This window comes from Episyrphus balteatus, chromosome 2, assembly GCF_945859705.1.
Source record: "Episyrphus balteatus chromosome 2, idEpiBalt1.1, whole genome shotgun sequence".
In the NCBI taxonomy this organism is placed as follows: Eukaryota; Metazoa; Arthropoda; class Insecta; order Diptera; family Syrphidae; genus Episyrphus; species Episyrphus balteatus.
The window spans coordinates 119261429-119274013 of record NC_079135.1 but is presented as its reverse complement, the minus strand read 5'-3'; the positions used below and the strand labels follow the sequence as shown (position 1 = coordinate 119274013).

General features: G+C 30.4%; 1 protein-coding gene across 2 annotated transcripts in view; it reads left to right on the top strand.

Moving 5' to 3' along the window:
* Positions 1-8814, top strand: part of LOC129910162 (glyoxalase domain-containing protein 4) — a 29444-nt gene extending 20630 nt beyond the window's left edge. For both annotated transcript variants that reach the window (XM_055987436.1, XM_055987435.1), the window contains exon 4: positions 8080-8814. In XM_055987436.1, coding sequence (XP_055843411.1) covers positions 8080-8690 — 611 coding nt within the window. In that variant the 3' untranslated portion in view covers positions 8691-8814. The remainder of the gene's footprint in view (positions 1-8079) is intronic.
* Positions 8815-12585: the final 3771 nt, after the last annotated feature.

The following is a 12585-nucleotide window of genomic DNA, read 5'->3' as shown; positions in this document are numbered from 1 at the left end:
CTCGCGATCAATATAACGGTTTTATTTTATGGGGTTTGGTACAAAAATCAATTTTTTTTTTATTTAGATCTGTCAAAAAATTAATTTTGACAATTTTTGTATTCGTTTGGCGTTTGGCCAAAAACAATTATTTATTTTTTGATCTTAGATCAATTTTCCAGATCTGGATTTTTCGGCAGAATTGCATTAGCATTTTTCTGTTTGATAAGTTTTTATTTGATAATAATTTCTTTCGGTTTCAAGACAGAATTAAAATAGTTTTGAATTCAAATGGAAGTCATTTTTAATGAATTAAATTATTCGTCATCTTCAGATACAAAAATCAACGGTCGAATCAATATTTGACAACTGCGTTCGCTGCCTGGTTCACATACATTCAAAACTTCAATACTATAGCAAATAAAAATCAATCTGAAAACGTATTCGTTTCGTAACGAAAAAAATCAATCTATAGATCAAAATAGAAATTTACCAAGCGAAAACCCCATGAGTAAGTTGTTCAGATTGTAATGTTAATGAAATAGAAAAGATCTGAAACGCCGAAAAAAAAGGTTAGTCAACGATAGAAATCTTTAAATTTGTCTTGATGGTAAATCAAAATTGGCTGTAAAAACATTAGTCAATATAGATATAATTCTTATCACTTGGTAATAAGAAAGTTTTAAGTCTTATCTATTGTCAGAAAATTTGAAGAAACTGTACCTTTATTGAAAGAGTTGGCCTGTGCGAATTATCACGTAAAGCTCCATTTTAAATATACATACTTTTTTTAACAAAAAGGTTAAGGTTCATTTGTCATTTCTATATTCTTTTTAAACTTATCAATAAAGCCAACGACTTCATAAATTGTGTATACAAAAATTGTAAAACCTTGACAAGTAAAATTACTTTTTTGCGAAAATAATAAAATTATAAACAACATTCATATGAGTATAAGAAAATATACTATGTATATTATTTATTTAAAGAACTCATTTAGTCTCCAAGAAAGTTATTTATTACTTATTCAAATTTAATAAAATTATCCTTCGAACTTAGGTTATTGATGCCTCAAATAAGACCTCAAAGTTATTGTGGCCTTTTCCTATATTCTATAATTTTATCACTGACGATAAACAGTTTTGAATGTCGATTAAATCCATTTTCTTCTAGACTTGACAATTCTTTTAAAAAATCAATTGATTTGTACCTAAAAGAATCAGAAATTTTGAAGTCTTATCTCCATCAGAAAATATATACAAAAGAACTGTACTTGATAGAGTTTGCTCTTACGAATTATCACATAACGAGCCGAATCGAAAATTGAATCATCATTATTTCATTTTTTTCGGCAGACATTTTTACTTTTTTGTAAATGAAGGTAAAGGGCCTTAAAATTTCTTTCTTATCAATATTTCTCTATCGTCTCTTGATTCCTTGAAGAAGAAGATGATGAACATTGGCTTCATACATTTTTTTATAAAATAAACAAATTTTAACTTTTGAAAATCTGTTTTTACAAAAAACGATCGAATTATCCTTTCAAATAATAACGGAATTTTTAATACTTCGAGTAAGACCTCCGAGTTGATGAGATTAGGCTACGTTATCGAGATATATTTCAATCTTATCTATTTTCTTTGAAAAATCGTTAGTTAAGTGTCTTCGTAAGTGTTTTCAATTAATTGAATTGATAAATTAAGATAACAAATTGAGGCCTAGACAGTGGCGTACCGAGCACGTAGGCATACTGAAAAATACATGAAATTGAAGTGAATTATGTTAAAGTTGTATTTTTAATTAATATCAAAAAAATAAAAATTACTTCAAATGAGCTTTACTTTAATTTTTTTCCAATTTATTCACTCTCCATTAAATTTAAAGTGGTTATTTAAAATGAGAAATTTTAAAATTCGTATGCGACTTTGAATACATATGTATAATGTAGAGTAGATAAATTGGGCCTTGATGGAACAATGACACATTTTACTAATAAGAGGATAAATTAAAACACTTGTTCTTATTGTCCCACAATATAATTTAAAAATTTTAATTTATATTTTGTGAGTTAAACTGATTTAATCTAACAACTATTTAAAAACACCCGCACACTATAGATTTTCTATCTGCCAACAGCTTAGTCCACATTTTAAGCATCAAAATTTACAACGTATGGTTCGTCTGATGAAAAAGTTTCATCGATAAAAAAAAAATGTATTTGTGCCACAAAATTGTCTTCAAAATAAAGTACCTATTCCCTAAAGATTAATTCGAGAAAAAGTGGACATGAATTTCAAAAGAATTATGTAGGCTTTTGAAATTGTGGAAGAACAATTAATTATTATGGAAACTCTTATGCAACCTGGAAAAAAAGATTCCTTATTATATACCCTTTGCATAGAAATTTAAGGAGTAAAAGTCATCTACAAGAATGTTTATGGTATAAGCGAACGAAAAACATTTCAAGTTTCTTTTTCGTAATATGTATTGAACAAATGTTGGTGATCGTAATAATTTTTAAATTTGTAATTTGGTATATGTATATGTACATAGGTATGCAATATTTATCATTATTATTATTAGTGTCCAAAATGTAATTGAGTTACCAACAGACTTTTAATTTTTCTCTAAAAACTCTGGATTAGCTATACATTCGTTTGCGTATGTGGCGATTTGACCACTAATTTGCTATTTTTACAAACTTTTTGACTCACCATGGAGGATTTGACTCATGATAGACCATAATAGATGAAAGATAAAAGATATTTTTACACTTGTAACGGTTATTTAAAAGCAACAAAAATTTTATTGAGCAATAAATCTTTTTCAATATAATTTGCCAAGTAAGCCGAATTAAAGAAAGAAGAAAAAGAATTCGATCAAAAGAAGAAATATCGGTTGCAAAAACATCTAACAAAATTTGAAAAAGTCTTTATAATGTTTAATGAAAGCCTTTTCATTAAGCGAAGATGATTAATAATTGTTTCCGTTGTTTTAAAAGTTGTTCTGCTATTCGCAGCGAAGCGAAAAAAAAAATACCTTTGTAAGTTACTAACAAGACTGTGTTTAATATATTTAAGAAGATAAAATTAAATATTTTTTTATTAAAATTCCTTAAACAAGTAAGCAAAAATTCTGTCAACCACTTAAAAATGTGTCGAATAATCGATAATATTGTTGATCGTAATCTACAATCGCAATATCGATTTATCAGTTTGTTGATCACCGCCAATAATAAAAAAGAGCCACATTTTTTGATGATTTGGAACCGTAATGGCATGATGTGATATCGTAAGATTACTATGTAACATTTTTTTTTGTCCTATTTAGATGAAAATAACCGTGAGACTTCGATTAGTATAGTCAATAAAATTTAAACACAGAGTTCAACAACCAAAACTAACTAGGACTTACTTTACCCTTTTCCTTCCAGTAAAAATAAAAGCTTTGATTTTTGTGTAAAATATTTGCCTAATTCTGCATAATTCTCACTACAATACGGCTAATGTAAATATACTGGTTACTTATTGTACTCAACAATACTAAACAACATAATATTATTGACCCTAAATCCAGGAATTGTTTCCTATTCTAAACTGTTCTTTTTGGCGATCTATAACAAGAACAGTTTAAAAGGATTTGGACGGAGAAGAAGTTGCTATTCTGAAATTTCATTTAAGTTTTTTGTATTCCTTAGTGAATAAACATGTTACAATCTAAAAGTAAATGTAATTTCAATTACATTTCAATGGATTCTTCAGAATCTTTTTATGATAGTCTATCATTTATCTCAAGTCTTGTGACTAAGCACTCTTAACGTCTCTCACGTTCTCAGAGTAGCTTCCATAAACAAACAAGACAATCATTGTCGATAAAAATAGCTTATAAACAAAGCCAAGACCGATAGAACAAAAATTCAACGTGGTTTTTAATTGACTCAGTCTATCTATAATTTTGTGGGATTGTTTGCTTTTTGTTTAACTGTTATCTGTAGGTTATCAAATCGTCTCATTGAGATATGACTTTTTTTTTGGCTTGAGTCTAAATTCCGACAATCGCATCGAGCTTCGTCATTTAATTCTTTTTTTGTTTTGTTATTTTAAAATCAAGATAAATTTGTGGTGAAATAATTGAGTATTGAATTTCTACCGCGCAAATTGTCTTATAGTTATGGTTGACGATATGTGATTTTTAGTTTTAGTCTATGATATTAGCTTTTTTTTTATGATTTTGACTTATCATTAGTACTTTTAATTAAGTGGAACATTTTGGCACTTTAATTGCATAATTGTTATTTTTTATTGAGTGTTAGGCCTATTTTAAAAGTCATTGCGATTTACTACCTTTGGAACTCTATCATGTACCTTGGGCGTGTTAAAGCACGTGTGTTGTTAAGGAAAGAAATTCTAGATAGAATCATATCTTTCAGATACCCTAGATATGCAATAGTTTTTAATTACACTTCATTTGAGAGATTATAGTTTTAATAACCAACTTGTATATTTTAGTTAAAAAAATATTTGAATAAAATAGATTATGTCCAGCAACAAAATTGACTTGTATTCAACAAAATTTTAGTGTGTTTGATATCAGTTGATTTACTTTTCGAAAATATTAAATTAAAATTTGAAAGCAAGAAACATTAGATTATAAGAAATGTAAGGTAACTACAATAGAAATTAATTCTATTGTTTGACATAAACTTCATAAAAATGCAACGCAAAACAAAATTTAGGGTTTCCTTTATACGATCAAGCTTTTTACATTCAATAATATTATTTTACTTTTCGGTTAAGAATTTTTTACTTGCGATATAGGTACTATATATCAAGTTATGCATTCGTACAAAAAAAAAAAGTTGAGATAACATTTTTCCATGGCATTACGATGATAGACAATGCCAAAAAAGTGGGTCCCGGAAGTCCGTCTGTCCGTCTGTCTGTCAGTCTGTCAGTCTGTATAAGGAACTAGAGCCTAAACGGATGGACCGATTGACTCCAAACTTGCTATGTAGTAGTTTTTGGAGACTCTCCAGAGGGGTTTTTGGAATTAATTTTTTCGGACCAAAAATAACGGTACCTGTCATACAAAAATTTCGGAAAAGTTTAATTTCACGAAAACGGCTCCAACGATTTTGTTAAAAAAATTCAAATGTTAGTTTTTAAACAATGTCTATCTTTTGAAGAAAAAATTTTTTTTTGAAAATCGTTATTAACGGTACCTGCCATAGGACCGCTTTTTTCAAATCGGATTTTCTACAAAACTACTTATTGTATTTCAACGAAATTTTTTATACAAAAGCATTTATATAATTTAAATATACGCCAAAAATAAAATTTTGAAAAAAATTATTTTTGGATTTTTAAAAAAATTTTGAAAATTTTTTTTTGAAAAATCAAATTTTCGAAAACGGGACATTGAATTTTTTTGAAATTTTGTTTTTAGATGTTGATTAGTTATTTCTACAAAATGGCATACCTGTTTTATTTTTAAACTTTTTTTTCAAAAAATTATTTATAAAAAATTAGTTTTTTAAAAAACGGCTCTAACGATTTTGAAAATTTTTTTTCTAAAAATGCACCTTAATATATCAAATAAAACTGCATACTTGTTTTGTGGGGCGATTTAATTTCAGATATTGTTTTATTTTTTTGAAAAATGAATCTTATTTTATTTTTGTTTTTTTTTTGTTTTTATGTACCTACATTTCCCAAGTTTCTATATAAAAAGTCTTAAAAATTTAAGCAACTTCAACTCTAAGAGCAAGTTCGTGCGACCCAGTCGTGCATTTTATTTAATATGCAATGCAAATTTTGAAATTTATTCGAACATTCTCAATGAGCATTACTCATGCAATACAAGTGAAGCAAATTAAATCAAGTAAAAATTTTTTTTGAAAATTAAGAACCGATAAGAAAGTACTTTTGCTTCATTATCATTATCAGTAAATTGAAAGAATTTATTTCAAGTGTTGTTGCACTTGCATTATAATAAGTGTTCTTGTGTTTATTTATTTTCGACATATTAGATAGGGCAGCATTTCTCAAACGGGCCGCCAAGAAATATTTACTTTGAATGTATATTATCGAATCATATTTAAGAATATTTTAAAGGAAGTTTATTAAAATCGAAGATTCGAAAAATGTACTGCCCCACTTTTTGTTATGTTCTATATACCGGGCCGTGCCTATGGCTGAATTCACAAACGCATCACTGCCTTCGCATCACAACTTTTTGTATGGAAAGAAAACACTACCTTACCTACAAAGCATCACGTTTGCACCAGAAATATTTTTGATGCACATTTTTGATGCGCTAATGAATTCAGCCTATAATATCGTCGGTATCGAAAAAGATTTGATGCTCTTGCCGTATTGTTTTTCAAAATTAAAATTTAATTTTTTTGTGAAAAATAATATTTTCTTTAAAAATATTGATTAAAATTAATATTACTTTTTGTAATTTCAATACAAAAATTCTGTTTTTATCAAAAGAAATGAATGAAAATGAAGTATTTTTTACTATTCTTTCCCGGATTGTACCCTAAAAGGCTAAAGTATTGCAAATGAAATCCTTAAAAAAATGTTAGCTAAAAGTTCAGAGGAAGCTAGGGCCAAGGAAAGACAATTTGGAAAACAACGTATTTACCTCATAAGCAAAATTGTAAAGATTTAAATTCGTAAAAAAACACGTTTTCCTTTTGGAATTAAGTTGTTTTGGTATGGACCGCATCCGAATAAAACTCTTTCGCAGTGATCCACTCAACGCAAAAGAACTTTAATTTGTTTTCGAAGGAAAAAAGAATTCCAAATGTTCCCTTCCGAATTTCAATCTTTCTTGCTCTATTGTAAATGACTCAAAGAATTTTTTGAAAAGAAAATTTGCAATTAATCTATTCCTTTCTTACAGAAATTGTATTTATTTGTTTTCCTGATGCAAATTCATTTTTCGTACCAGCTGATAAAAATTTCAAACAAAATGAAATAAATCTTCCCTCTGTGGAGCAGTTTCAAATGGTTCAATGTCAAGGAAGAAAAGTTTTAAAGATTTTTTGTGATATCAAAAAACAGATCAATCATGGTCTTAGTGTATCGGCTCTCCTGCTGATAGCCAAGTTAACCTAACCTGAGCTTACCGTACGGTTCAGCTAAACTGGAAATTAAATCTGGATTGAATACTGGATGTAAATCTTTGAATGAAATAACATCAATTTAAAGAATCGACCACGAAGTGATATTGCTACTGTTTTTGCTATCTGATGAGTTCCAATGTGATCATCAGACTCCTTAGGTCTAGTATTTTCTTATAATGTCAATTGAAAACTTCGCCCAGTCATAAATGCAGTAGTTAAAAAAACAAAAATAGAATTTTGAACACATATTTTAGATTTCACACTTAAGGGTCACTGTGGCGTATGTGGAACATTTTATTAAGTAAGCTAACTGTGAATTTAAAACAAGGGCTAGTTAATTGGTTATTGGTATGGTGAAATATGTAGAATTCAGTCCAATATTTAAGTGAGCTTTAAATTTTATTATTGGTAAGGCCCAAAGCCTTTAACTGATATATGATATTAGTTGACATTTACCGATATTTAATTTCTTATACAATCAATCAGTCATGGGGTTGTGTAATGCTTTGGGACCTAACAACCACTATAGGAAATGTTCTTTAAGTATAGGAGAAGGTAACACCTAGAGAGCCGACTTCTCTTCCACCCTACAAGCTGAAAAGAGAGAAAAACTCTTTAGTGATTTATATGTGGTTTTTTCTCAGTGCATTTAAAATGGCACCAACACACTAAATTGTGAAGTTATGCTCAAAATAAGTAAAAGAGATGTATACCAGTCATCTGAAATAAAATTTGTTTTATGCAATCGGGGTACGATTCGCGACTCTAGGTGGTCTAACTTTCTTTAAAATAATATTAGATTTAGAGTATTTTTCTGAAGCTCAAATTCACGCTTCAAGAACAAGTTGTTTTCTGATGGTACAGCTCAACTGTGGTGGAATTACATAATCCTTACATTATTTTTTTGAAGAAAATAATACTATTGCAGTTTTTCAACCTGATCAATTTTTTATTTACTTTTTTTTCAGGTAATGACTTTGGTGGAATCACCATTAAGTCCAAAGAAGCTCTCGATCGTGCCAAATCAAACAACTATCCAATCACAAAGGAGAACAATCTGGACGTGTTGACCTCTCCAGATGGATACAAATTCTTCGTCATTGATGAACCACAACCTAGCAATGCTGATCCAGTGGTTGAAGTTACAATTAACTCAACAAATCTCATTAAATCTAAAAATTATTGGAAGGATCTTCTTACGATGAAGCTTCTCAAAGAAGAAGGCAAATCTTTGCTTCTTTCATATGGCAATAAACAAGCATCCCTGCGAATTCGTGAAATCTCAGATCCTTTGAATCGTGCCAAGGCTTATGGTCGCATTGCCTTTGCAGTTCCTCTTGATGAGCAACCAAAAATCGATGAATTAATAAAAGCAGCGTCTGGAACGATTCTCACTCCCCTAATTACTTTGGATACACCTGGCAAAGCCACAGTGCGTGTTATTATTCTTGCTGATCCTGATGGTCATGAAATTTGTTTTGTCGACGAAGAAGGATTCTCTCAATTATCTGCAGTTGATCCAGAAGGTGATACACTTTTAGATAGATACATTGAAAAGGATCCATTTCAAGGAAAGTGAAGTTAGATTTAATTGGCAATTGTAAGATACTCGTATGATTTTATTTTGAACTCCTTAATTTGATGTGATGAAAAGTGCTTTGTTTATTTAAATAAAAAAATGATTGATAATACATAATTGGAAATGGTTTGCCTGTTAATTGTATTCCACTCCACATTCTTTCCGTCTTAATGAACTGCCTACCACAACTAATTGGCGTAAAGAAAAATACAACTATTCGATTGGAGTAAGAGTTATGTCCTTTTAATTCATTTCTAAATTAGCTTTGACTGTTGCAAGGGTTAAATGGGAGTTATTTATTTGAAAACAATAATTCTTTTGTAATGATTAATGAGTTTGAGGGAGAGTATAAAGAAATAATGGTCAAATCCATATTGAACTAATGAGACGCATTGTTGAAACGTTTCTAATGAGATTGACCGCGGTCAATGCAATCAAGATATTTTATTATAAGTCAACAGTTAATTTGAACTTGAACTTGGTGGAAGCCTAATGGAAATGACATCGACAAAATACGTAAATACCTAACATTTTCTAAACAGAAAGATTGGACAAAATTTCAGTCTGATGGGTTTTTTAGTCTGATGTGCTGGCAAATAGGGAAGCCTGCTGCAGGACAATCGCAAAACAAAAAGAAAATGGTCAAAAATATTCTCAATGTAATCAGATAGTATAATAGCAGAAAATCAGATAGTATAAACGCATAAAAGAACTTCTAAAAGCCAGACCTGATGCTGAACAAGCAGGTTCACATTTGAGCAGTATGTTGAATATCGATGAGCAATATTCACCTGCTGTTTAATGACATCGAATTCGCTTTTGACAGCGTCAACAGGCAGTTTATTTGTCTTGCTTTCCGGAGAAGAGCTGGAGTGAGCTGAAGTACATTTCCAGCTATCGTACATGATGATGATGTAGTTAAGGCCTTACGTGTATTTAGGGATCATCCACTGACATAATCGGCCCTAGCGAGGTATCCGTTGGAGCGGAAATTTGTCCGATTTCATACGAATTGGAGAGTACACCTCGAAGCAAAATTCGTATGAAATGGGGAAATTTCTGCTTCAACGGATACCTCGCTAGGGCCGAATAGGTCTTAGGACCTAAGTAAGTAAATAAAAGCCCAGTCACAATGTATTTAAAGTTGAAAGTTCTGGTGCAATTGATTTTAATTACTTATTTTATGTTTTTTTTTTCGGGTACTGGACATGAATCTTGTCCAACATATATGCACGCTTTTGGCGTTTTATTAGGAGGTTTACTAGGTCTAATCTTTGTTTCAACTTCTTCGACTAACTCCTAACATCCTCAATTGATTGTTATGGCTTCAGGCTAATAAATCAAGCTTTTAAACGATAGCACAAACCTTAAATGCATCTCAAACAAATCGAGAGCATTTACTATCTTAACATTAAGAGGGTGATAACGAAAACAAAAAATAATACAAATTATTTTTATATTTTAAGTGCCATTGAAGATAATTCAATTTTAAAGTTCGTACCTGGGCCAAACGCTTTTGGAGTTGAGGTCACTTGAACTTTAAAATTGAATTAAGAGGGTGATTCCATACAATTGCTCGTAAATCGTAATTAAAGTAGGCCCAATCTGGATTAAGCCAAAATCTTCTTTGCTCCGTTTTTTTATAACAGTTTAAGCACAAAATACATGTAGCGAGACAAAGAAAGAAAATTAGCTCTTTTAGAGTTAAGATAAAATGTCAGAAAGTCTAGTTCATCGAAATTTTTTTGACCAAATTTTTATCATTAGTCGTTTTTTATTGGTACCCAGTATTTTACTGAGTTAACATTTTATACTGTAAACAACAGCAAACAATTACATTTATTTTGTTGAAGGTTTAAAAATGTAGATATAAGTTTAGAAATAAAATTTCTCTAATAACCAACAAATAAAAAACTTAGCAATCATATGTTGTTGTTTACCGTGCAAAATTTTACTGAGCTAAATACTGACTATTATTTTTTCTGTTCTGCTTAGAAACATACATATTTTATATCGAAAAACTTGACTGTATATAACTCATTGAATTAGAGTGTAAAATGCTATATATGCGTTTATTCCATCACCTGGGTGTGTTTGAACGGAAAAATGACTTCAGTCATCACGTAAATAATTTCACCCCGAAACCAAATAGACTATCTGCTTTGTATCTTTTTTTTGATTACCTCATTGATCTATTAATTTATCATTGCATTTTCAATGCCTTCTCACTTCGCCACCCATATTAACGAATGCGAATAAAGGAATGCAAACAATATTTTTCCCACGCTTCAATAGAATTTCGATTCAATTAAAAATAATTTTGAAGAATGTAAGTAAAATTGAATTTGAAATTATATGTTTGCAGTGTACACTCCGCGAAATAATTATAAGGACAAATTTATTTGATTCGTCTTAAGATATGTAAAGGATATTATTTTTTATTTCTTTTATGAATAAGGAGATATGTATATGGGGGATTGTTTCCCACCATTTGTTTTAATTTAATTCATTAGAATACAATAATACAGTTATTTTTTCCGGGTCTGGAGCGAAATAATTATAGGGACACATCTGATTTTTGCACTAAAAGTGAGGTTTAGCGAGATCAAATGTAAACAAAAGTATGCAAAACAGTTAGAAAATGAATTTAAACCCATTATGACCATTTCATAAGTAAAATTTTTCGGTTATTTTAAAATAAGGCGTGAAAAATCCTTGATCCAGGCAGAAATGGGCAAAATCGAGGCCTAGCATGAATAGGGCTTGTGTAAATGGGAAAAACTGGAGGATTAGAAACGTCCGATTGTGTAATTGATAATTTAATTTACAAAGGTGACATGTATGTTTAACTAAAACGATCAGGGAGGAAGCCTTTGGTCGAAGAGAGAGCCAAAAGTGACAAAAAATTAAGTATTTTTCGTAAGAATTTGACAGTAAGAGAAATTTTCGAGAAAATGAAATTGGAAGTGAGAGTATGTTGAGTGCACTAAATAATGGAGGTGGACTAAGCCCATTCCTGTGAAGGTAAATGGTGAAAAACGGCGCTCTTACCGAGACATAAACTTGCCCGCCTTCGCCTCGGCAAAAAGCATAGGTTCTGGGATGAAAAATGGAAAAACCGTTAGGTACACCATCTAGGCTATCCAAATTAAACTTTCTCTCATTGATGAACTTAAAAGTTTTTCCATTTTTCATCCCAGAACCTATGCTTTTTGCCGAGGCGAAGGCGGGCAAGTTTATGTCTCGGTAAGAGCGCCGTTTTTCACCATTTACCTTCACAGGAATGGGCTTAGTCCACCTCCATTATTTAGTGCACTCAACATACTCTCACTTCCAATTTCATTTTCTCGAAAATTTCTCTTACTGTCAAATTCTTACGAAAAATACTTAATTTTTTGTCACTTTTGGCTCTCTCTTCGACCAAAGGCTTCCTCCCTGATCGTTTTAGTTAAACATACATGTCACCTTTGTAAATTAAATTATCAATTACACAATCGGACGTTTCTAATCCTCCAGTTTTTCCCATTTACACAAGCCCTATTCATGCTAGGCCTCGATTTTGCCCATTTCTGCCTGGATCAAGGATTTTTCACGCCTTATTTTAAAATAACCGAAAAATTTTACTTATGAAATGGTCATAATGGGTTTAAATTCATTTTCTAACTGTTTTGCATACTTTTGTTTACATTTGATCTCGCTAAACCTCACTTTTAGTGCAAAAATCAGATGTGTCCCTATAATTATTTCGTTCCAGACCCGGAAAAAATAACTGTATTATTGTATTCTAATGAATTAAATTAAAACAAATGGTGGGAAACAATCCCCCATATACATATCTCCTTATTCATAAAAGAAATAAAAAATAATATAATTTACATATCTTAAGACGAATCAA